Source organism: Neomonachus schauinslandi, chromosome 4 (genome assembly GCF_002201575.2).
Source record: "Neomonachus schauinslandi chromosome 4, ASM220157v2, whole genome shotgun sequence".
Taxonomy (NCBI): Eukaryota; Metazoa; Chordata; class Mammalia; order Carnivora; family Phocidae; genus Neomonachus; species Neomonachus schauinslandi.
The window spans coordinates 40,064,769-40,090,488 of NC_058406.1; the positions used below are offsets into that span (position 1 = coordinate 40,064,769).

At 36.3% G+C, this 25,720-nt stretch overlaps 1 protein-coding gene and 1 non-coding gene across 2 annotated transcripts in view; one reads left to right on the forward strand and one right to left on the reverse strand.

Annotated features, from left to right (window-relative positions):
- Positions 1–20,588, reverse strand: part of EPS15 (epidermal growth factor receptor pathway substrate 15) — a 55,306-nt gene extending 34,718 nt beyond the window's left edge. Inside the window, exons 1-3 of the mRNA XM_021684298.2 lie at positions 20,418–20,588; positions 6,103–6,264; positions 5,508–5,705 (exon numbers count right to left, since the gene is read on the reverse strand). Of these exons, the coding sequence (XP_021539973.2) occupies positions 5,508–5,705; positions 6,103–6,264; positions 20,418–20,588 (531 nt within the window). The remainder of the gene's footprint in view (positions 1–5,507; positions 5,706–6,102; positions 6,265–20,417) is intronic.
- On the forward strand, positions 8,671–8,775 carry LOC123324786. The gene has a single exon (XR_006540051.1). It is a non-coding gene; the product is annotated as a small nucleolar RNA U13 (small nucleolar RNA).
- Positions 20,589–25,720: the final 5,132 nt, after the last annotated feature.

Below are 25,720 nucleotides of genomic sequence, written 5' to 3' on the forward strand. Positions count from 1 at the left end.
TCCTGGAACAATAGTGGGAAAGAGAGGCAGAATTTAATAAACTGTAATATATATTAAAAGAAAAACACTGGGAGCAGAGGCAGGAAAAAATTGATGCTCGTTGATAGAAACATCTATAATAAAGAAAAATAAATTAATAAATATCTCAAAGAAATTGAAGAGAGGGCAAAATCAAAATGTTTCTAGTGAAAAGGAGTAATGAATGGAATTTTACTGAATAGTTCCCAGTTTTCATAAAATATATTTTTTACATTACGTTGGAATTCCCTTTATTACCATGCTGTGTTTTTTGTTTTGAGCAAACATAAAATTTTTCCTACTGACATTTCATAAATCAAGGCTCAGTTCCCCTAATCTTATTTTCTGCATAAGGTTTTTAAGTTGCTCATTTTGGAATCTGTAATTTACCACAGATCTTTTCAGGATCATAACCTGGGAAAAGAACACTATATTGAACTGGGAAAACAGATGTCAGTCAAGCTCTGTCACCTTCTAGTTAAGTGATCTTAGTCGAAGTAACCTTTCCAAGCCTTCATTTCTTAATCCATAAAGTAAGAACTATCTCCACAGATGATTAAGTTAAGCAAAGATATATTTGAAAGAACTCTGTAAAATGTAAAGGTCTGTGTAAATAATGGACAATGTGTATAAAAGTGCCTAGCACACTACATTTCTCACTATTATACCAATTAAGTTTCCCTGTTTCTTTTCCACTAACTCACTCCATTTTTAAAAAGTTAAAGACCTTGAGCTGTTTGAGGGTAGGGACCACAACTTTTGCTATCAACTTTGTACCTCCAAAATCTACCACAATGATGTATATACTGTAAGTGCTTAATTTATGTTCACCGAATGGACATAAGTATTGTGCTTATAAATTTAAACCGTGGGTATCAGTAAGCATATGCATCTATCAAATTGCACTGTATTTAGAATTTAAACTGACAATCCAAAATACTAGACATTTGTAATACACAGCATATGCCTTGTATATTCCTAGTGATACTGAGTTGTGGCTTATAAACTTTTTTTTTTTTACCTTAATCTATAGAAAGAAATAGATTTTACACCCTAACCTAGGAAATATATGTATTTGGATAGGTCTCTCTGTGTGTATATACATACATAAACATATATATGTAATACAGACACATTCATCCACATGCATAATTTACATGCACACACACATGCACATACAGTTGTGGAAAAGTTTCATGAAGTAATATGTATCCTTATTCCATGTAATGCACCCTCATATTTCCTATTGTCTTATTTCATTCTTATTTTTTGTATACAAAGTATGTCTTCATTTTTTCTAAACAAAAACAACTTGTATAAGTATACATATGAATGCACAGACACACACAGAGAGGTGCATCTACGTACAGACAGAATTCGAAAAAGATACCATGCTGCAAACATTGTTTTTCTCCAGGAGGTAGAATTATCAGACTTTTCACTTTCTATTTTAAAAATGCACATAGTGGGGGTGCCTGGGTGGCTCAGTCGTTAAGCGTCTGACTTCGGCTCAGGTCATGATCCCGGGGTCCTGGGATCAAGCCCCACATCGGGCTCCCTGCTCAGCGGGAAGCCTGCCTCTCCCTCTCCCCCACTTGTGTTCCCTCTCTCGCTATGTCTGTCAAATAAATAAATAAATAAAACCTTTAAAAAAAAGATGCACATAGTGTAGTACTCTATTATTAACAATAGTTAATTTAATATTTTTATACATGAAAAACTTGCAATGTATATTAGGAAAACAAATGTGCATGTATGAAACGGTTTTATGTTATATGGAGAAAACAATTTTACGTTTTATGGATAAGGCAGTGTTTCTCACTGAGTCGGGCACAATCACTGACTATATAGGCCAGGGAGATGTTTTCTGTGGGGACCAGAAGCAGAGCTCTCCTCTTGTCCATCTGCTTCAGAGCTGCCCAGTATCTCCTCTTTTCCCAGCCATGGTCCTTCTGACTTTTTTCTTGTCCCTGACTGAACCTATGAAGCTCACAAAATGATTTTAACACCTCAGGCCGCATGCGTTTGAAGAGCAATAAGATGATGTTTATTCGCTTCTAGTTACCAGTATGTCAAGCTGGGTCAGCTCATGGAGTCCTAAGTAATGAACACTTTGGTGGTCAGCAGCACCAAAGACTCAAAAGCTCTGAACACTCCAGAACACTCCTGTCTTACTTCATCTTTTTAAAAAATTTTATCATGACCATTAAAACAATTTCAATATCCACTAAACCTTTACAGTCTAAAATTTAAAACCTTAACACGAAAATAATAACCATCATATAGATGAAGCAGTACATGGAAATACTTGCCTACCAAAGAGTACTATTTAAGACAGCTTATTTCTTATAGTTACTTCTGAGACAATAAAATCTTGAACAAAACTAGGCATTCCTGTGTCTGGCCCTCTCACATACCTATCACTTAGCCTGTCTCTTCCTTAGTCTCTGCATAAACTTAGAGGATATAGAAAAAAAAAAAAAAATCACACAACACAAGCTCTTTGCAAACTGTGCAAGAGAAATGCAATAAATTATCAGATTGCCAGAAACATTTTGATAAAAACAGTATATTTGTGTAAGTAAGATACAGAGGTACAAAGGTTCTTTGTTTTTTCTTACCATAAATACAAGGTAAGAAGTATAAATGAAAATTTAGCAAGTCAGAAATTTTTCCTCAGTTATTCCTTTTTCCAGAAAAGCTATAGTTTAGCTTTAAAGAGCAATTAAAGTTTCAGGATAATTTACAATTTGGATTTTCATTTTTTTATAGGCCCATGGGAAAATATTGCCCTCTGTGGGAAAGACACACAAGTCACTACGTCAAATGTAAGAAAGTGGTATTTTGTGTGTGTGTGTGTGTGTGTGTGGTTTGTTTGTTTGTTTTATTTATTTTCCTAAGTAAACTCTACACCCAACGTGGGGCTTGAACTTATAACCCCGAGATCAAGAGTCACATGCGCTACCAACTGAGCCAGCCAGGTGCCCCCTGGTATGTTTGTTCTTAAGGTTTGGAGATCAGATGCAAGGATATAATACAATTCCTTCCACAGATAGAGATAATATAATTCCTTCCACAGATTACAGATAGCAAATATTATCTGGCACACTTGGTAGTATAGTTTGCTGAGATTATTTTCCTTGCTCAGAAACACTGTTTTATTTTCTCAGCGATAATTTATAATATCCAGAGTCCTTTCTACTTTTCTCATTTATGTTCCTTCCTTTGAAAGAAGTTCCCTTTCAAAAAACTTAAAGAAAATGAAAAGACAAGCCAGAGACTGGGAGAAATTATTTGCAAATCAAATATCTGATAAAGAACTTCTATCCAGAAGATATTTTTTAAAACTCCTGTAATTTAATAATAATTAGACAATCCATTTTAAAAAAATGGGCAGAAAATTTATACAGACATTTCATCCAAGAGGATATACAAATGGCTAATAAGCACATGAAAAGATATTCAACATCACTAGTCGTTAGAAAAATACAAACTGAGGGTTGCTGGAGTAGAGGGGGGTGTGAGGGAGGGGGTGGCTGGGTGATGGACATTGGGGAGGGTATGTGCTATGGTGAGTGCTGTAAATTGCGTAAGACTGATGAATCACAGACCTGTACCCCTGAAACAAATAATACATTATACGTTAATAAAAAAATTTTAAAAGAAAAGGAAAAATACAAATTAGAGACTATGAGATACCACTTCATACCCACTAGAATGACTAAAATCAGTTAGGTAGACAATAAAGTGTTGGTAAGATTATGGAGAAACTGGAACCCTCATATATTGCTAGTGGGAATGTGAAATGGTATAGCGACTTTGGAAAACGGTTTGGCAATTTAAAGTTAAAAAAAAAACCTTAAACATAACTTCACAATATAACCAACTATTCCATACCCAAGAAAAATGAAAACAATGCAAATGTTCATAGCAGCATTATTCATAATAGCCAACAAATAGAAAGAATCCAAATGCTCATTAATCAGTGAATGGATAAACAAAATGCTTTATAAATATACAATGAAATATAATGTTGATACATGCTACAAAACACATGAGCCTCAAAAACATTATGCTTGTGAAGGAAACCACATGAAAAAGACTACATAGTGTTTGATTTCATTTACATGAAGTGCTCAGAAAAGGCAAACCTATAGAAGCAGAAAGCAGATTAGTACTTACCTAGGGGTAGAAGTGGGGAGTCACTACAAATGGGTGCAAGGGATCTTTTAGGAGTGATAGAAATGTTCTAAAACTGGATTGTGATGATTGAGCACTTCTAAGTTTACTGAAAATCACTGAATTCTATCCTTAAAACCTGTTAATTTTATGGTATGTAAATTATTCATAAAAAAACAATTTTAAATAAACTCGAAGAAGAAAATTATTTTAAAGATTATTCATTCAGCTGGTAGCATTCCCACTAGGACAGCCTTCTTTTGGGATACCTGTTTATTGAGTACCTACAGCAGGATAAGAACTGTGCTAAATGATAAGAGAGAAAAAAAAATGTTTAAGTTCCTAGACCAAAAGCTCAGTCAGCTGGGGGAGACAGACTATACATAAACAAATATGCAGGGGAAAATGTTACTATTGCTGTAACAGAAGTAGAGTCCAATACAGGCAGGTTTCAGAAAATGCTATAAAGAAATAAAAAGTTAAGCTATGTCTTGCAAGATGAGTGAGTAGGTATTCACCTGTCAGACAAGAGAGGAGAAGAAAGCATATCAAGGGGTAGTACTTCATTATACATAATAATTAACGGAGAACACTGGACTACCTGTTAGAAGATCTGGATTCTCGGCTGTGGCTCTTTTAAAGGCAATGTAACCATAGGTAAATTACTTAACCTTCCTTGGCTTCAGTTCGTTCAAATTCAAAATGAAAAGAATGAGCTACATGATCTCTCTCCTCCCATCTTACTATCATTCTATAAAATATTACTCTCCATTTAGGGAAGCCTAGAATAACAAAGCAAAAGATCTATACTCTGGACCCACACAACACAGCATGTTTATCTATATAAAGAACAATTCCCTAATTAAAATAATAAAGGTCTCCAAATAAGCAAATGTTCATGGGGGGGGCGGTATTTATAAAAATAAGCAACACTTAGCATTTATTGCTAAACTGTGTCACAGCGTTTAGTCCTTTACATTTCATTTAATCCCTACAGCAGACCTAAAAGGTAGAGGTACTGTTAAATCTCCAATTTTGAAGATGAGGAATCTGATACTAAGATGATTCAGGCACTAAGTGGCAGAGCCAGACTTAAACCTAAACCCATACCCCTGGCCATGACTCCAGTGATAATAATCAGATGTACAAGATGTATGACAATTTTAACTTACGACAGGCAACAAGAAATGTACTTGTATAAAATGAATGAAAAGTGAGGGAAAAGGAACACAAACCAAGAAAGTATTATTTACTAAGAGGATATGGTGAGGCCCCATTTGAGCATATTTCTCATTGCCACAAAGACTTACTGAACTGATTTCCTGTTGTGAGTCTTGCAGGTGCTGCTGAAGAGGTCCCAGGTGAGCCTTCCCTGACTCCACACTCTCCTCCAATTCTGCCGTTTCTTGCTGTAGGCGACTCAGCTCTTCCCTAGCTTTGGCCAGCTCTTCCTCATAAGTAGAGATTTGCGATTCTTGACTAGTTAATTCAGCTTTCAGGGATGAGATCTGTAACATGGGAGTGAATGACAAGAAACGGGGATTAAAAAAAAAGAATTGTCATTAAAATGTTCCATAATGCAAATATGTTTATTTGTTCAGTTTACTGTTTTGGGGGGTTGTTTTTTTTTTTTTTTTTTGGAAGTACATATTTTTGATAGAGAAGGGCAATTAAGAGAGAAATAGAGGGGACTGGAAGGCATAGGTACCACACTTTCAGCTAAAATTTGGAAAAGTAGTACTACAATTTCCAGATGAACAGGAGGGCTCCAACTCCTTCATGTGCCCCAGCTGTTGACTAGATTGCCACCTGACTACAACAGTAGCAACAACAAGAAGCAAAGAATGTTTCCAGGAAAAGCAACTAAGGTACAGATACAGGCAGCAGCGAATGGCCAGACTTTACCAGCTGGGCCTCCTCAGCGCATTTCTTTCTAACTTCCTTCAGTTGCTCCTCCAGCTGGGATTTCTGCTCATCTAGTCCATCAAGGAGTTCCTGTACTTGCTGTTTCTGGGTGTGGAGTTTTTGCAGATTAGTATTCTCCCTTTGAACTTCATCTTGCAGATCCTGAAATACAAGAAAATTAACATATTTATTATCTTTGGAGAGGGGGAAAGTTAACAATTTTTAAAAGCCTATCTTAAGGGAAAATAAAGTCTTTTTTTTTTTAAGATTTTATTTATTTATTTGACAGAGAGAGAGACAGCGAGAGAGGGAACACAAGCAGAGAAATGGGAGAGGGAGAAGCAGGCTTCCTGCTGAGCAGGGAGCCCGATGCGGGGCTCGATCCCAGGACCCTGGGATTATGACCTGAGCTGAAGGCAGACGCTTAACGACTGAGCCACCCAGGCGCCCCAAGGGAAAATAAAGTCTTATTAAATATATTGTGTTGGTAGATTGGAGGAATCCCAGCTTTAAATACTGTCTTTACTTCAGGATTTCTTCCCTAGACTCCAGATTTTAAAATCCGATTTGCTTACTCAAATCTGTCTTTGGATGTCTGATGAGCTTCTCGAACATGTCAAAAACAGAACTCCTGGCATTTTCCCCCCAACCCAAATCTGCTTTATCTTCAATCTTCCCCCTCTCAGTTTCTCTGGCCAAAAAATCCAGCATGTTCTTTGACTCTTTCTCTCACATCTCATCTCCAATCTGTCAGCAAATTTTATTGCTTCTTCCTTCAAAATATATTCAAAATCTGGCCACTTTTTCCCTCAACCTTGGTCCAAGTCACTGTTCTCTCTCTTGGATTGCTGCCTTCTAACTGGTTTCCCTGCTTCTACCCAGGCTACCTACAGTTTATTTTCAGCCCAGTAGTCACTGTAAAAAACCTGCATCAGATGAGTCACTCCCCTATTCAAAATTCTGCATTGAATCCCCATCTCCCTTACTGTAAATACCAAAGTCCTCACAATGGCCCTGCATCTCCCAACTTCATTTCCTACTGCGTTTCCCTTGCTCAGCCACTCTGGCCTCACTGCTGCTCCTCAAACATGCCAGACAGGCTCCTTTCTCAGGATCTTCCATTAATTATCCCTTCTTCCTAGAAAGTTCTTCCCCCAGGTATCCATATGGCTCAAACCCTCATCACTTTCAAGTCTTCGTTCAACTATAACCTTTCCACAATGAGGCTACAGTGCGGTACCATTACCACCACCTCCCTCCCCTAAGTCTCCTTCATATATAGCAGTAATTTTATTCATTTTCTAGAACAGCTTTATTGAGATAAACATACCATAAAACTCACCCATTTAAAGTGTACAATTTCAATGCCTTTGAGTTCAATTTTTAGTGCCTTTACAGAGTTATGCAACCATCACAACTTTTTTAGAACATTTTCAATCACCCCAAAAAGAAACCCCATACCCACTAGCAAGTCACTCTATTTCCCTCCCAATCACCCCAGCCCTAGGCAACCACCAATCTACTTTCTATCTCGATAAGCTTTGTCTATTCCAGATAGTTAATACAGATGAAATCATACAACATCTGGCTCTTTGTGATTGGCTTCTTTGTGACTTAGCATGTTTTCAAGGCTCATCTGTATTGGTATAACATTTAAACAGCTTTACTGAGATTTGATTTACATACCATAAAATTTGCCCATTGTAAGCATACAATTAAGTTTTAGCAAATATACAAGTGTGCAACCATCATCACAATCCAGTTTTACAACACTTCCATTATCTAAAAAGTTCCTTCATACTCCTTTGCAGTCAATCCTCATTTCCGTTTGAAGACCCATGCAACCAATGATCTGCCATCGCGCCAGTTTTTGCCTTTTGTAGAAATTTCACATAAATGGAAAATCATACAATACATAATCTATTATATCTGGCTTCTTATACCTAGTATAGTATTTTTGAGATTTGTCTCAGTTGTTGCAATGTATAGGTAGTTTGTTCCTTTTTATTGCTGAGTAGTATTTCATTGTATGAATACACATTTGATGGACATTTAGATTGCTCCCAGTTTTTGGCTATTATGAATAATAGAGCATATAATTTATTTATCTTGTTCATGGTCTATTTCCTTCCACTACAATATAAGCTCCATGAGTCAGGAGATATTTGTGAGTTTTGTTCACTGCTATATTCAGAGTTCCCAGTATACCAGAGGTGCTCCATAGATATTTAGTAAATGATGAATAGTATCATAAAGATGTCAGTTCTTTCCTAATTAATCTATACATTCCAATGAAAATCCTAACATGGTTTTGCAAGGAGCCTGACAAGTTGGTTCTAAAACACATTTGGAAGAAAAAAGAAAAAGAAACAGCATAATAAAATGTAAAAGGACTTAACCTACTAGGTATTATGAATTATTGGAAAACTGAAATAATTAAGACAGTTTGATGTTGATACAAGGATAGACAAATAGATTAAAGGAACAGAAAAGAGAATATAGACACAGATCTGGCATATACAGAAATAATGATGTGAAAATATGACATTGAAATTGACTGGAAGGAGGATCCTTTTGTAGTTCGTAAGCATGATGATTGGGTGTTCACGCTGTTGTGTGACATGTGCATCCCCTCAAACCTTGTTACAACCTTGGCACATTACCTGTCTGGTGTGAACTTGGAAAAAAAAAATTAGAAGGAAAAAAGAATTAAATACTCAATAAATATCCTGGGCATACCCGTACGGTAAAAAATAAAATAAAATGAAGTCCCTAAATCACACCAAAGAGAAAAATAAATTCCAGGTATATTACAGACCTAAGCATGAAAATCAAAACTTTAAAATGTATGGAAGATAAAGTTTAAAAAAATGTATAGATGAAAATAGAGATCTCAGTGTAGGAAGGAATTTCCTAAAGATAAATCATTTTGAAAATGCTATATTTATTTATGTACTATACTTTTTGCTTAATGATAAAGGCTACAGAAACTAAAAAATTACAATGGGAAATCTCTGTACCCTCTGCTTAATTTTACTATGAACCTAAAACTGCTCTAAAGAAAAAAGTCTATTTAAAAAAAATACAAAGACCTTGGGAGATAGAGGAAAGCACTGCCATTATCATTACCACCATAAAACAGAGCAGCCAAGATGGCCTGATTTATATGTCCTCTAACATTTGGGCTTCCTCACCTGGACCACAGAAAATCATTTGAGTGACTATTTTCCCAATTCTTTGAAGAATGGTACAATATTAATACCATTGTAGATACACAGGGGAGAGATTAATCCACTGTTTATAAAAAGGTTTCCAAAGGGAATTAGGACTTAATTCTCTCCAGGAACCACAAGTAAGGAAGAAGGGATTGATAACTCTAAGGCATGTTTTGGCAGCAGGTGGGCAGAGATCTCAAAAAGGGTGAAATAAAATTGTGAACACAAATTTCTAAAAATAATATCTTTTAAATAACATACTATTCAAAGACCCCATCAATCATTCATCAGAATAAGAATCTAAGAACAACAAAAGAAAAACTTAGAAGAAGGTCTCTGAATTACTGCATTCAAAACAAGGACTTCTACAATAGCCCTTAAAATGTGCTAGGTATTGTCCCAGACTCTTCACATATATTAACTCATTTATAATCCATATGACAGATCTATGAAGTAGGTACTATTGTTATTCACATCTCATGGATGAGAAAACTGAGGCACAAATGGACAAGTACTTATCCAAAGTTACAGTTAGCAGGTAATGGATTCAAACTAGGTTCTGATTCCAGAGTCTGAGTCCTTAATCACTAAGCTATACAGTGTCTATAGACTAAACGTCTCACAAGTACGCTATTTTTCAAATATATGTAGATGCTTCTGTGATTAGGTAAAACATTGAACAATGCTTTTAATAACTGATTTTCACTTATATTTTCTCAACCAACTGATTAATCTAAAAGTAAAATTACTATCATGCTGCTTTCTTTAAAAAATTCCTTTAAAAAGGCCCACACAATGAATGATCATGAAAGACTCTTGTGTGGACATTCCATGAGTCTATGTGATTACAGATTCATAATGGTAAGCTCCACTAGTACTTTATCATTAGTTTGCCAGCATGCCTAAATTTTTTTCATGCCTAAATTTTTAACCTTGCCTATATGGTTAACTGATCCATACTCAAAATGAAGATATAGTCTTAGATATGCACCTGGCATTGGCTCTCAATAAATACATACTAGTTTTCATTGTCCCTTCCTTGATTCATACTTTGTTTTTCTGTCTTCCTATTCCAAATCTCCAACTTTCTTAAAAAAAAGAAAAAACTCATTGCAAAGTAGAGTTCTTTAGTCCCTCTGCAAAATATACAATGGGTCCCTCTTATCTGTAGGATAAAGTAAAACTGCCTACAAGATACATGAGAACCTTCAATTCTGGGCTCCATGTTATCCTTCCTCTTCTTCTACTACCCTCTTTTCCTTATATTCACCTGTGCCCCAGCCTCAATAAACCATCTTCTTTCTCCGAGAGACAATACACTTCAATGTCCCTGTGCCTTTCCTAAGCCATTTCCTCTGCCTTGAGTGTCCTTCCACACCATCGTTACCTGGAAACACTATTCATTCTTCAAAGCCCAGCCAAATTTAATCTCCTCTGACTCACCTTGAGCTTTCTTTACTGTGCTCTTATAGCAGTTTGTACTTAACCTCTATTATCACACATACTACACTGTAAACAATAAACAATAAACTGTAGGACACTGTAAACAATAAACTGTAAACAATAAACTGAAGGACAGAGCCAATGTCTCATCTTTCTTTGAGGTTCCACAATCTAGTACAATGCGTAGCACATTCCAGAGGATTAATTAAACAATGATGTGTAACTATCACAAAGCTTCTAGTACCTGGTAGAAACTCTTGGAAAATGTGCCAGAGGTTGATAGAAAGAAAGGATTTTATGTTCTTTTACCATTCTGTGAAAAGCTTCACTCTGCACTTAAACTATTTAAGTAAATATTAATAGGAGCCTCAAACTGACCTATGATAAAATGCTTTCTGTTAAATTAAAATCATACCTAAATTTCTATACTGGTTCAATATTTTTATAGTCTATAGACGAAGACTGATCTGACATTTAAAATTTCCATTATATGGAAATAATCTTTACTGCCTTATTAGCACATTACTGTGGCATATACCTTTCTTGTGTTTTTAAGCTTATGTATTTGTGTTTTTTACATAATAATTATGTACTATTCTTACTCTTCAGGAAGGTGGAATAACAGCTTTACTTTAACACAGTAACTGGGAAAACTACAATGGTTTGAAAATTTCTTATAAGTAAATTATAAAATATTTTTTTAAATGCCACCTACAGCTCAAGTAATTTTATTGGTTTGGGAATATAATCCATCATAAAAACCTTACTTTGGTCATAAAGTTATTATATAGTTTATATATAATGATATGCTAACCTAAAAAGCATTTTTTAAGAATCCTGTGGAAAAACTTTTTTCTCTTTCCCTTTAATTAAAAATGTTTAGGTGTGGGAAAAGGAAAAAAATATCTGTTACCTATTCCCATCCTCAAATACTCTAGTCTGATTTCCCACCCTCTCCCAACCCTCCCCCCACCAAAAAATCTTAGACTCGATCTCTAATAATATCTAGTCTTTATAAATAGATGCAATTTTGATGTCTCTACTTCTATTGTAAATCTAATTGAAAATAAAATTTACCTTAAATGGGTCACATAACATAAGAAAATGTCTAGGGGCGGGGCACCTGGGTGGCTCAGTCAGTTAAGCAGCTGACTCTTGATTTTGGCTCAGGTTGTGATATCAGGGTTGTGGGACTGAGCCCCTAGTCAGGCTCTGTACTCAGTGCAGAGTCTGCTTGAGACTCTCTCTCACTCTGCCCCTCCCCTCCCTCCTGTTCTTTTCTCTCTTAAAATAAAGAAATAATATCTTAAAAAAAAAAAAGAAAATGTCTAGAACATAATGCTAATGTTTTAAAGCTGAATATGAGGCATGTACAGTATAATCACAAATAAATATAAAGCCATTTATGTATATACATAAAAATATAGCAAAATGTTAACAATGGCTCTCTCTAGAATGTGAAATTGTAGGGTTTTTTTTATACTTTTCTATATTTTATAAGATTACTATGGACCCATTTGCTTGTATAATCTGAAAATGTCAAGTTTGCAGTTTCACATATAAAGTATCACATTATCTCTGGCGGTTTCATACCAGTATAAAAATATTCAGATGTGACTGAAATTTTTATGTAAAAACTACCAATAGTAGGAATAATGCTGGTTTCCTTTAATAAATTGAAACATTTTTCAAAACTAGTATTTTTAGTGAGCCACTTTAAATACACTCTTTGAAGATAAGTTTGTGCAAAAGGAAAGGGAATAAACAAGCCAATATATTTACTCATTCTTGACCTTTTCTTTTCCCCAGAGCAAACAAATTCACTACAATTTCCCAGCCTCACTTCTTAGCTGTAGTAAAAATCCACACAGTAATACAAAAGTATAGGCTTCAAGGGAAAGGTTACTGAGAAAATACCTCACCTTAGTGATATATTCTAAGCTGGATAGATGTCCATATTAAAACTAATTATAATTAATGTTTCTTCATGTCTATTTCTTTTTTTTTAAGATTTTATTTACTTATTTGAGAGAGAGAAAGAGAGAGAGCAGGGGAGGAGCAGAGGGAGAAGGACAAGCAGGCTCCACGCTCAGTGCAGAGCCCAACGTGGGGCTCAATCTCACAACCCTGGGATTGAGCCCCGCGTCGGGCTCCCTGCTCAGCACGAAGCCTGCTTCTCCCTCTCCCACTCCCCCTGCTTGTGTTCCCTCTCTCGCTGTCTCTCTCTGTCAAAATAAATAAATAAAATCTTAAAAAAAAAAAATCATCTCTTGGGGCACCTAGGTGGCTCAGTCAGTTAAGCATCTGCCTTCTGCTCAGGTCATGATCCTGGAGTCCCAGGATCAAGCCCTGCATCGGTCTCCCTGCTCAGCAGGGAGTCTGCTTCTCTTTCTGCCCTTCACCCTGCTTGTGCTCTCACCCTACTAGTGCTCTCTGGCTCTTGCTCTCGCTCTCTCAAATAAATAAATAAAATCTTTTTAAAAAAATCATCTCTTAAAAAATCTTAACACTAATCCATACACAAAGGGCCTACTTTTTCAGTAAGCAAACTTAAAGTTATTAAACTGCACAAAATCAAAACGAACAGATGCAAACATACATACTACAAGAATCAGAATCAAAATTTCACCACAAAATTACTTATAATACTACCACCACTGCAATGCAATTTCCCTATCAACATCAGTATTCAGATAAACTTGGCTATTTTATTTTTGGTATAGATTTGCTTATCCTGAGACTAAGTGAAGGCAACAGATGCACATCTCCCCTCCTTGCCCACCTCCCCAACGCTCCCCCTCCCACCCTTGACTAGGGCAGTGGCAGGCTCTCCTAGCAAACAGTATCTTCCACCAAACTAAGATAATTGTCTCTTAACTTTAAGGTAGCCCTTTGGGAAAATCCTCTTCTGATTCAGTGCGTGACCTCAGCACTATCAAATGCCATCCCATCAAGTAAGTGACTGAAGACATTTGCAGAAGCCTTCCTAGTTATGCTCTATTTTCCATGGTCATGCTCTACTTGCCTATCTGTGCCATCAACAGAAGAAAGAAGGATAGCAGCAATTAAGAGACTGGCAAGAATGGAGTGAACAAAACTACAGTAACACAGTGCCAAGGTCTGTTTTAGAAAAATACCAAAGCAGCCACATCCAAGATTCCTCATCATGAAATGAAGGGATCCTTGAGTTAGTATCTTGGCTCTATTTAAAAATAACTTTCAAGGAAAATATCCTGTTTTCTAGAAATCACACAAGTTAATGAAAATTATAAACTCATCCCCATCCTTCCACACCCCATGAAGTGCAACAGAGGTAATGAAAATAGAATTTAAACAAATACATAAAAACTCTTAGCTATAGGGGCGCCTGGGTGGCTCAGTCGTTAAGCGTCTGCCTTCGGCTCAGGTCATGATCCCAGGGTCCTGGGATCAAGCCCCACGTCGGGCTCCCTGCTCCGTGGGAAGCCTGCTTCTCTCTCTCCCACTCCCCCTGCTTGTGTTCCCTCTCTCGCTGTCTCTCTCTGTCAAATAAATGAATAGAATCTTAAAAAAAAAAAAAAAACTCTTAGCTATATTAAAAAGAGTAAAATTTATTTTAGCAATCCAAGTCAGGTATACGACTTAAGAAGTAACTTAAGTATTAAAGCTGTTAAGTATTAGCAAAATGAATACATTTGCATCTGTTTCACATAAAATACAGAGTAAAAAATAAAAATACCACTAACTTATGAATACTTATTTAAAAACCCCAAAGCATATATAAAGACATGTACTTATACTAGTATATCTATACCTGAAGAATTATTAAAGAGAACAAGGGGAATTTTAAATATTTCAGTAATCTTACAAAAATGCTATTTAACTGATTTTAAAAATTCTACAGACTAATCCAAAACTAGAAATAATCTAGAAAACATTCATTATGTTGGCCTAATTCTCAAAACGGAAGTTATAGGAGTATTCTTTTCTTTTTTAAGATTTTATTTATTTATTTGAGAGACAAAGAGAGATCAGAAGCAGTGGAGAGGGGTAGAGGGAGAAGCAGACCCCCCTGCTAAGCTGGGAGCCCAATGAGGAACTCCAGGGTTCCGGGATCATGACCCGAGTTAAAGGCAGATGTTCGACCAACTGAGCCACCCAGGTGCCCCTATAGGAGTATTCTTTTTTTTTTATGGTATGTTAATCACCATACATTACACATCATTAGTTTTTGATGTAGTGTTCCATGATTCATTGTTTGCGTATAACACCCAGTGCCCCATGCAGAACGTGCCCTCTTTAATACCCATCACCAGGCCAACCCTTCTCCCCACCCCCTCCCCTCTAGAACCCTCAGCTGACAATGGACTCTGAGGAGTATTCTTAATATAAAAAAAGTATCAACTATAGAGCAAGATGTTTAGGTCAAAGAACAGAAAGGAAGTCTATTAAACTAGGTGGGTGTTAGAAATCCTCACCAACAGCCTGCCTTTATTTCCCAATCATATGCTTCCCAGCATGTTCTAAGAGCATTATCGCTAGGAAAAGAATGTTGAGCTCATGTATCTAATTTTATTTCTACCCAAAATAAGTCATCCCTCTTCATCTAAGGAAAAAAAAAAAAACCCTAAGTGATTAAAATGAAACAAAAAAAGGACAATTACTATGATTACTGAACATTTACTGATAAAGTATAAACAAGTGGGAGCTTCTTTTGCATGAGAGTGGCATGAACAAGTATGAACTTTATGGAAAAGTCTGACTCTGTGTGAACCTACCATGCTCCCAATCCTTTCTGTGTAGGGCCTCTGGGTGTGTCTTGTCCTATTTTTAATTCATGTACAAAACTGAAGTTTATTCATTTCTATGGTCAACAGCTTCCTTAAATTTATCTCCATTTAATAATATATTATTAAATATAGTGAAAGAAATTTTCCACAGTACAATTTCTTAGCTTAAGGAGTTTACAATAGAGGCTGGAAGATACTGGAATCATACACACTATACTAGCACAAGAAGGTAACATACTGGACATATCATCTAAGTAAATACACACTCCTCTGGGAGTTCCAACATAGGAAAGATTAATATAGACTAGGAGACAGAGAAGGAAAACTTTTATTTAGAGAAGTGGTGGGATTTGAGCTGGGCTTTAAGGCATGGGCAGAATTCACATAAGCAGGGAGGTAGGGAACATTCTAGATCACAACAACAGATATAAGCATAGGAATAAGAAAGAGAATGTGTATGGCACAGTTTAGAGGCAGCCAATAAAAAAACAAGTAGTACAAGAGGAGGATTTGTATCTCATCTTTTTTTCCTACCTCCAATATACCCATGAGATAGGACATCCTCTCATCATTAACAGCGGCAGTGGGCAGCAGTCAAGATTTTTCACAGCTGAGAGTCATGATACTAAAATTGGTTTAGGAAGAAGGGCAAGAAGAGGATGGCAAGAAGAGCACTTATGATCTGATTTCAAAATTTCAGATGTTAGGTAAAAGGGTGGCAATAAGGAGAAAGAAAACACTGACAGAAATAGGAAAGTCCAAAACTGAAGCCAATTTTATTTTCAACAAAATGAGACTCATTTTAGATACACTGACTTTGCAATGAGAAACACTAAAATGTCTAATTGGAGATGTGAGATTAAAAAGTAGAGGGCTTGATAAATATTTGGTAGTCACCAGCATATGGATGACAGGGGGTATGAAAAAGGAAGGAAACAAGGTGGAGGCATGTATCAGTCAATCCCTGACAAAGGCAACAGAAGCAAAGGGTCTGACAGGCAGGAGAATATCTGAGAGAACAAAATTCAAGAAAGCAGGAACCAATGCAGGAAAGACCAATGGATCTGGCCTTAAGATTATTATTGGTTCTGGGAAGAAAAATTAAAGCATGGGTAAACAGCAGACTAAAGAGGATTACTTGAAAGGATAGGAAGAGGAAAAAATGGCCACATAAAAAAAGAAAAAGAAAAGAAAAAAACAGATTGGTAGCTAACATGCCAGTAATAACAGAAAAAAACAAAAAACAAAAAGGTATTTTCAAATTGGTGAGTCCTGTGTGCAGATAGCCCGAAGTGAAGGCAGAAGTCAGAGAAGGAAGAGCTGGAGGATAGATAATAAGGAGATGATAGTTAGGGTATAGAATTCTACTACTAATCAGAACATTTATTCAACTTTTACCTGGTACCAATCACTCTCTGAGGCACTGTAACTGCATTATCTCATTTTATTCCTATAGCAACTCTAAGTATTTGGTATTTTTATTATTCCATATTACAGAATAGAGAGCTAATGTATAGGGTGGTTAAATTACTTACTTAGGATTACAAACCTTGTAAGAGTCAGAACTAGAATCTGAATTCAAGTTTGTCAGATACCATGTTGTTCCTACAAACTTCTATGCAACACTGAAGCAAAGCACACAGAAGAGTGAATTCCTAATTTGTTCACTTTCAGAAGAAAAACTTTAATAAATTTGTATATAGGCAGTTTAAGGTAGGAAAGAATGTGGGTCTGCCTTCTCCCCTTAACAAACAAACAAACAAAAGTCCAAACCATATACCTTTGAGATAGAATGGCCTTTTATAGCTTTTTCCCCTTGGATCACTTTGGGCCTAATTTCTCCATAGAACTTGAGGAACTAGCAGAATACCTCATATGCGTTAACTGTGATCATTTCAGGAAAAAAAGTTGAAGTTACCTGCTGGTTTGTTTTTCTTTTTTTTTTTTTTTTTAAAGATTTTATTTATTTATTTGAGACAGAGAGAATGAGAGAGAGAGCACATGAGAGGGGGGAGGGTCAGAGGGAGAAGCAGGCTCCCCGCTGAGCAGGGAGCCCGATGCGGGACTCGATCCAGGGACTCCAGGATCATGACCTGAGCCGAAAGCAGTCGCTCAACCAACTGAGCCACTCAGGCGCCCTGGTTTGTTTTTCAAGAAAAAAATCTTGAACTTAAAGTTTTCAAGATCATAGTTCATAGAAATATAGATAGGAAACAAAAATTTAGAAATTAATTATATAGCAGATTATTTCTAACTTACCTGTATTAGGACTAAAGACTACAGAGATACAAAACAAAAAAGAACTAGTCTTTTGGCACTTTGGTTACATCTAAAATTTGGTTTCTGTGCTTGAGATATGAGCTCATATAATTACTATCTATGACTTTATAAATATGGATAAAAGCAAGAACACTCAGAAAAGCCGAGTTTGGATTAGGCAGACACTCACTAATAGGTCAAAATTCCCTTACTTTTCTCCTGATGTCTTCATTATGGCATTTCTCAATAGCACCTACATTAGAAAGTCGGGTCAGAAAGCACTGAAGTTCTTTGATTTTGCGATTAATAACTCCAGTAAACTGCCTTTTGCCAGAGAAATTAGAAAATAAAGTACTAGGACTTAAGAGTTACTTACAGATTTTAATTATCCATGTTATTCCTTAATCTGTGCCTCATTACCAATGGGTAAATCAGAGTTAATCAATAGGTAATGAAATCTACTTATTACCATGTGCTTCAGAAAACTGAGAATAATCACTAAAATGAAAAGTGTTAATTACATGTAGATGTTACTTATCCATGTCATTCTTAGTCTAGTGTCTCATTATCATGTATAATACAGAGATACCTGTACTGGGGTGGAATGAGTCATGAATCTACTAATACAAAGCTTTAATCCAATGTTATCTTTTCAACAAACTTATGTTCAAACATTACAAATTGGTCTGTACTCTGCATGCTCCACGATGCCTTTTATTTACAGCACCCAATACAGAAAAATTAAATAGACTCCCTCTGCTAATTATACATTTTGGATTTAGCAAAGCTTAAGATTTAACATATACCTTACCATCACCACTAAGTGAAAAAGGACAAAAAAAAAAAAAAAATCATGAAGAAATCTTGACTGATAAAAAACTTCTAGGGCGCCTGGGTGGCTCAGTTGGTTAAGCGACTGCCTTCGGCTCAGGTCATGATCCTGGAGTCCCGGGATCGAGTCCCGCATCGGGCTCCCTGCTCGGCAGGGAGTCTGCTTCGTCCTCTGACCCTATCCCCTCTCATGTGCTCTCTGTCTCTCTCATTCTCTCTGTCTCAAATAAATAAATAAAATCTTTAAAAAAAAAAAAAAAAAAAAAACTTCTAAAATTGTAAGGAATCAAATATTCAAGGATAGCCCATTTAGCCTGAAAGAACAATATAAATTTCAGTGTTGTTCTAAACCAGCCTTTTAAATTCACATTCTCAAAAGATGCAGTAGGGAAAAACCAACAGGTAGATGTACATAAATAACAAAATACTGTCCATTGCAAAAACCTGCATACTTTGAAACACTATCTGGCTAAATTTAGAAGCTGTCCAGTATTTTATCAGTAACTATATCTATCTCTTCAGATTGAGGAAACTTTTATAGATTATTTTATCTTCCATTCTTAAGCTATTTTCAGCAATAATTGCTTAAGTCTGTGTCTCTTTTCATTTCCTAAGCTCAAAAACTGCACAAAAATAATGTAACTGAGGTAACCACCCCCCATTTCACTACCACAAAGGGAAATATATTAGTGATGATCTCTTGACTTTTCCATCACCTTTAGGAAAATTCCAGTATATATAATAAATGTAGTAATCAAATAAAATAGCCAACTTGTAACAAGAAGTCTCTGGCTTCTTCCTCAATCTCTCAGTAAATCATTCTCTCCACCCAGGCACAGTACCTCTCAGACTATCTCTGGTGTATGTCCTACATCAAAACAAAACAATGGATCTACCAATTTAGAGCTTTCATTCATTTAAAACTATCAGCACAAGCAAGAAAATCGAACATACAAGTAACATGTTTTAAAAGGCCCATCCATATGCTTTTACTGGCAACTGACAACAGTGCTTCTACATCCAACCTCCTGTATGTGCTGGTATAACATTCAGGAAACAGTGCCCCAGTAACATGGTAACATGCAATATTTACTGCTCTAAATGCAACACTGCTCAATTTTCTGTATTTTTAATGTTTGAAATACCCCTTTTTATATCATTTCTCAATCAGAAACTGAGGTTTTATTACCTTTTCTATTTGTAAAATGAAGGTACATAATGCAGCACTTAGTGAAAATGAATTAAATCTCATTATGCTAAAGTTTAAGATAGCCTGGCTACTAAGCAACTTACAAAATGCTATTTTAAATTGTTTCATATCATTTCCCATCCTATCAGTATTATAGTATTATGAGAAACAGCCCTTTAAAAACACTAGGTCTCCTTAGCTAACAAAATTTCACATTCGTAAAAAGCAATTTGTGTTTTGATGATGATGATGATGGTGATGATGATCTCACTCATTTAATTTTATTGGTGTAATAATATTTACATCGTAAGTCATTCAAACTTACCTTTAATGATATAATATGTAGGTAAATATTATCTTAAAAATACTTTCAAAACTAGAAATTTATGCTAAAAATACTGCTTTCTCATTGTAGTATAATCTTTGCAGGCCAGAATTCAGAGAAAAACTATCATTTTGCAAAAGGCAAATATTTATATCACATAAATAACAGGTATTCCCTTGACCTACTCATCAATACCACAACCATCACATGGTAAATGACCCTATATATTTAAAATGAATCCTCCTAAATCAGAAATAGAATACTGAATTTTACAGTTCACTTACCTGAACCTCGCTTGTCCTCTGTTTAATAGTATCTTCTTTCTCCTTAAGGTCCTGTTCCACATTATTCTTTTCCCTAGAAGACCAGCAAACAATGCAAGAATATTTGAGAACATCAGCTACAGCTGGTATGGTTATCCATCCTCCTAACCCTGAATCGCTTTTTAAATACATAGTGAAACATTCAATTTTTAAGTGAAGGGCAGAGTTTTCCACCCTCTTTTAATTATTTATGGAATAGAAATCAATATAAGCCGTTTGTAAAAAAAAAAATTGCTTTCTCACTAAAATGTGGTGAAAAGAGAATAGATTAAAAAAGGAAGAGGAGAAAAATAATCAATGAAACACTAAGGTTGCACTGATCTCACTGTTGCTATGGAAATGATGTCCAATGAAAATTGCTGGTGAAAAAAAAGGAGGGGTTGCATCAGCTCTGTAAGCTTAACCCTTAAGTACCATGTCAAATCAAATGAAAATGGCTAATAGAAATAGTCAACAATATTAAGGAAAAGGACATTTAATGAAGTGTTAATTTCCCCTTAAATCACTGGTGTGTACCACTTTTAGAATGAAACAACATAGAAGAAATGGATAAGACTGTCAATACACAGTCCATTTGCTCCATCAAATACCGCTCTGCTCAAAAAAAACTATTTTAGGACCACTTATCAATTCCAGTTGATCAAATACATAAAACAGTGTATACTAAGTAAAAAAAGAATTGCATTAGCATTTATCTCTTTCTATACTCTTCAGATCAAACATACTAGGATCACTGGTAGTCTGAGATACCATTATCTAAATTCTTACATGCTTCCATCAGAGCTAGATTCCTAATGAATGAGTCCTAAGCAACCTTAGATTCAGAATTACAATATAAAGCTATTTCTTTTGATGTAATAAATTTATCTGCTTGTACTGAAATCACACACACACACACACACACACTGACTTGCTCTCTTCCTTTTTTCTTTTCTTTTCTACAAAATGAGAGAAAAATCCATAGAACTCTGCAGCAATACATTTTTGGGTGGGGGTAAAGGTAAAAGAAGGCAACATGAAGAAGGGGGGATGGCATTCAAGAAGTCCTTCAGACTAGTACTGTAGAGTTTCTCCTTAGAGCTTCAAGACTATTATTTCAGTTTCATCCCAGACATCACCAAAACATAAGCTCAGGCTCCATTAAGCTGTAGCATAAAGGCAAGTGGGAAAATTAGACCAGAGGAGATACTTAGGGGACAACTTAATGCTATATTTATATTTCTCGACCCTTTTTGAGGTGATATTTTAAATGTAGACAAAAATCAACTGTTTTGGATATGCAGGCATAATGTTCTTAAGATTTGTAAGGACAAAAAAAAAGCCCAAGAATAAAAGCTATTTGTATACTGTTACTTTTAAATACTTGAGATGGCCAAAGAGCTCACTAACCATTTGTCAGATGGGTCGCAATGTGGGTCATGATGTCGCAGAGATTTTAAACAGTCCCTTACCATGCGAATCATTGTTGCAGCCCATTCCTCCCATACCTCAATCTACTTATTATGCAAAGGTCATCCCCCACTTCCCTTATAAAATCAGATAAAATAAAAAAAAATAGAAATCACAGGAAGAAAAATCTAAATATACCACACAAATTCTGCAAGCTCAATCTTGGAAATTTTTCCTTTCCTCCTTAAGTGAGCAGAAGAGTGTTTTCTCCTGCTGCAGCATGTCAGAGATAAGTCACATGAAAAACTAGCCCCCTTCCCCAACCCCAGATTCTCAGAAGCATTCCACACAGGGTGAGTATCAATTTCTGACAGCAGCTAATAACAAAAATAGAAAACATCACACAGTATCATAGATCAGCACGGCACACACTAATGTGCATGTTTGTATTCAACCCCTTCTGCTTCTCTGTTAACTGCTGTTACTGACAGTGTCTGCTCAAAGATCAAGTGTGCAGCAGGAAAACAGGGCTGCAAGAAAGCAGTGAGCTGACAACGCAGCCAAGACAGAAGAGTAAGAGAGCTAAAAAAAATAAAAAGGAAGCTTGCTTGGTGAAAAAGGAAAACAGATTACAAAGGACTGTCAGCTCAAACCAGCAAATACAGTCTGTGTTTTGATAAAATGGAGGAAGCTTAGAAGGTACAGATTCCGCTTCATAATTTTGGGTGTGGGAGTGAGGGTAGCAGTAGTGATATCTCCAAACATATCCCAAAGACCATTTCCAACTAAACAAAATATGGGAGTGTCAGACATTAATTCTCATAGTACTGAGATCAATTAAATTTAACTTTTGAACCACTTTTATCTAGTAAAATTCTGGCCTCATAATAATTCCTTTATTATCAACACCAAGTAGTATAAGAGAAAACGTGTAAATGTGTAAATTACTAAAGAGAAAATGTGTAAAAAAAAAAATCAGTTATATTACCTTCTATTAAAACCATCACAATTGAAAATCTGTCCTACAAATCAGACTAAAAATCAAATTATTTTCTCATATTTCTCATTAACTTAGATTATAATTTCAGGGATGCCAAATTGTTATTCTGTGATATTCCACTGACTCTTCTTCTTCTTTTCTTTTTTTACTTAAATACAATTAGCCAACATATAATACATCATTAGTTTCAGATGTAGAGTCCATAGACTTTTTTTTTTTTTTAAAGATTTTATTTATTTATTTGAGAGAGAGAGAATGAGAGAGAGCACATGAGAGGGGGGAGGGTCAGAGGGAGAAGCAGGCTCCCTGCTGAGCAGGGAGCCCGATGCGGGACTCGATCCAGGAACTCCAGGATCATGACCTGAGCCGAAGGCAGTCGCTTAACCAACTGAGCCACCCAGGCGCCCGAGTCCATAGACTTTTAACCTCTATAGCTATCCTTCTCATTTCGGGCAAGTACATTTAGGTGCTTGAAGATGCTTAGGTGCAAGAGAACGGGACCTGGGTCATATTTCTTACATTCTCCTTTCTTTCAAATAACGTATATTTTTCTACAGGTGATGGATGCATAACTATACAAAGCATTCTGTTTAACATTAATAATTCAAAAACTTAATTCTTTTTTTTTAAGATTTTATTTATTTATTTGACAGAGAGACACAGAGAGAGAGGGAACACAAGCAGGGAGAGAGAAGCAGGCTTCCTGCGGAGCAGGGAGCCCGATGCAGGGCTCGATCCCAGGACCCTGGGATCATGACCCGAGCTGAAGGCAGACGCTTAACCGACTGAGCCACCCAGTCACCCCTCAAAAACTTAATTCTTTTCAAGATTCTGTGCCACAATAAAAATATTTATATGCAGTTTTCCAAGGAGCCCACCAATATATGTGGGTAAAACAGATTTAAGATATATTTCAAAAATAGGTGTGTGAGCATTTTGCCCAAAGCACTACTCATCTTGGATGACAGGAAAGCTATTGCCTTCAGCTTAGAAACTTCCAGAAGGGAAAAGAAATGATCATACATACCTTCTATCTTAGACTATCTCTGTGACCCTATTCACTCCCAAGATTCTGGCACATCCTAAAAAACCCACAAATACCAATGCTTTAAATAAAGAAAGGCTGGGGATAAGGCTCCCTAGTTTCCAAAAGCTGCTGGTTCTGATTCGGTGGAACCTAGTATGTAAACCAGCAAGAAAAGCAAAACCCAAGCTAGGCTTTCAGAAGTCTAAAGTTGATAACTGCATAAACCTACTATGAAGTAGTCAAAGCTATTCACAAAGACAGTCAGGCTCAGGGACCCAAGTCCAGGAAGTTCACTTTCATTTCCCCAGGCTCTGTTTATGGGAAGAAGCGAGTGAGCAATCTGTCTTAATTTTGATAGAATACCAACATCGTCAGGAAAATAGGTTTAAGTCACCTTCAAAGCCCTTCCCAGAAACATAGTTTTAGTTTTTTTTTTCTGAATATAAATATCCATTATTTTCCAACCATAGAGCAATAAAAAGAGAAACAAGTTAGAAACCAAAAACCAGTTAGTTAGAAACTCATGAAGAGGGACGCCTGGGTGGCCCAGTCAGTTAAGCATCTGCCTTTGGCTCAGGTTATGATCCCAGGGTCCTGGGATCGAATCCCGTATTGGGGTCCTTGCTCAGCAGGGAGCCTGCTTCTCCCTCTGCCTGCCGTTCCCCCTGCTTGTGCTCTCTCTGACAAATAAATAAATAAAATCTTAAAAAGAAAAAAAGAGGGCGCCTGCGTGGCTCAGTTGGTTAAGTGACTGCCTTCGGCTCAGGTCATGATCCTGGAGTCCCTGGATCGAGTCCCACATCGGGCTCCCTGCTCGGCAGGGAGTCTGCTTCTCCCTCTGACCCTCCCCCCTCTCATGTGCTCTCTCTCATTCTCTCTCTCTCAAATAAATAAATAAAATCTTTAAAAAAAAAAAGAAAGAAAGAAAAAAAGAAACTCATGAAGGTGTATTTTTCAACCCTGAAACTTATTTATAAAAATCTTTTTGGGCACATTTGCGGACCTTATTATTAAGTAGCTTAACTGCCAAAATCTCTCTATCAAGCAAACACAGAAAAGCAAGCTATTCTCATTAGTCTTGTTACTATTCCCATTACTACAATAGTCTTTTTTTTTTTTTTAAAGATTTTATTTATTTATTTGACAGAGAGACACAGCGAGAGAGGGAACACAAGCAGGGGGAGTGGGAGAGGGAGAAGCAGGCTTCCCACAGAGCAGGGAGCCCAATGCGGGGCTCGATCCCAGGACCCTAGGACCATGAGCCAAGCTGAAGGCAGATGCTTAAGGACTGAGCCACCCAGGCACCCCACTACGATAGTCTTTAGTAAAGCATCTAGGTCTTACAGAGAACAAGAAAATGGGACTAAAAACTGGAGACTCAGATTCTAATCTGGCTCTTCCATGAAACAGCTGTTTTTTTACTCTGATGATCACATAACTTTCAGAGCCTCAGTCTTAATTTTCATTATGCAGATGTTAATATCTCTACCATCTTAAGATTTGCAAGGTAAAATGTACAAGATGTCACGTAATTAGGAAAAAAGCAGGCTTTGAGCCTATGCTGTGCTTGCTTTTTGCTGATAACATTAACATTACTTATAATTTTAAATAACACTGATGGAGTAATTTTTAAATTTGTTAAAAGGAATTATGGGTTGCAATAAAATTTAGAACACACTGATCTAATGCACAGAATATATAATGTAATCACTGAAATTTCTGCCCCCAAATCTTGCTTAATATTCAAATAACAATTCTCCACCTTTAGAAACTCATTATATGGTTTTCAAAGCATAAGATTTGGTGTAAAATAGCCCAGAATTCAAATACTGACTCCATCACAGGGCA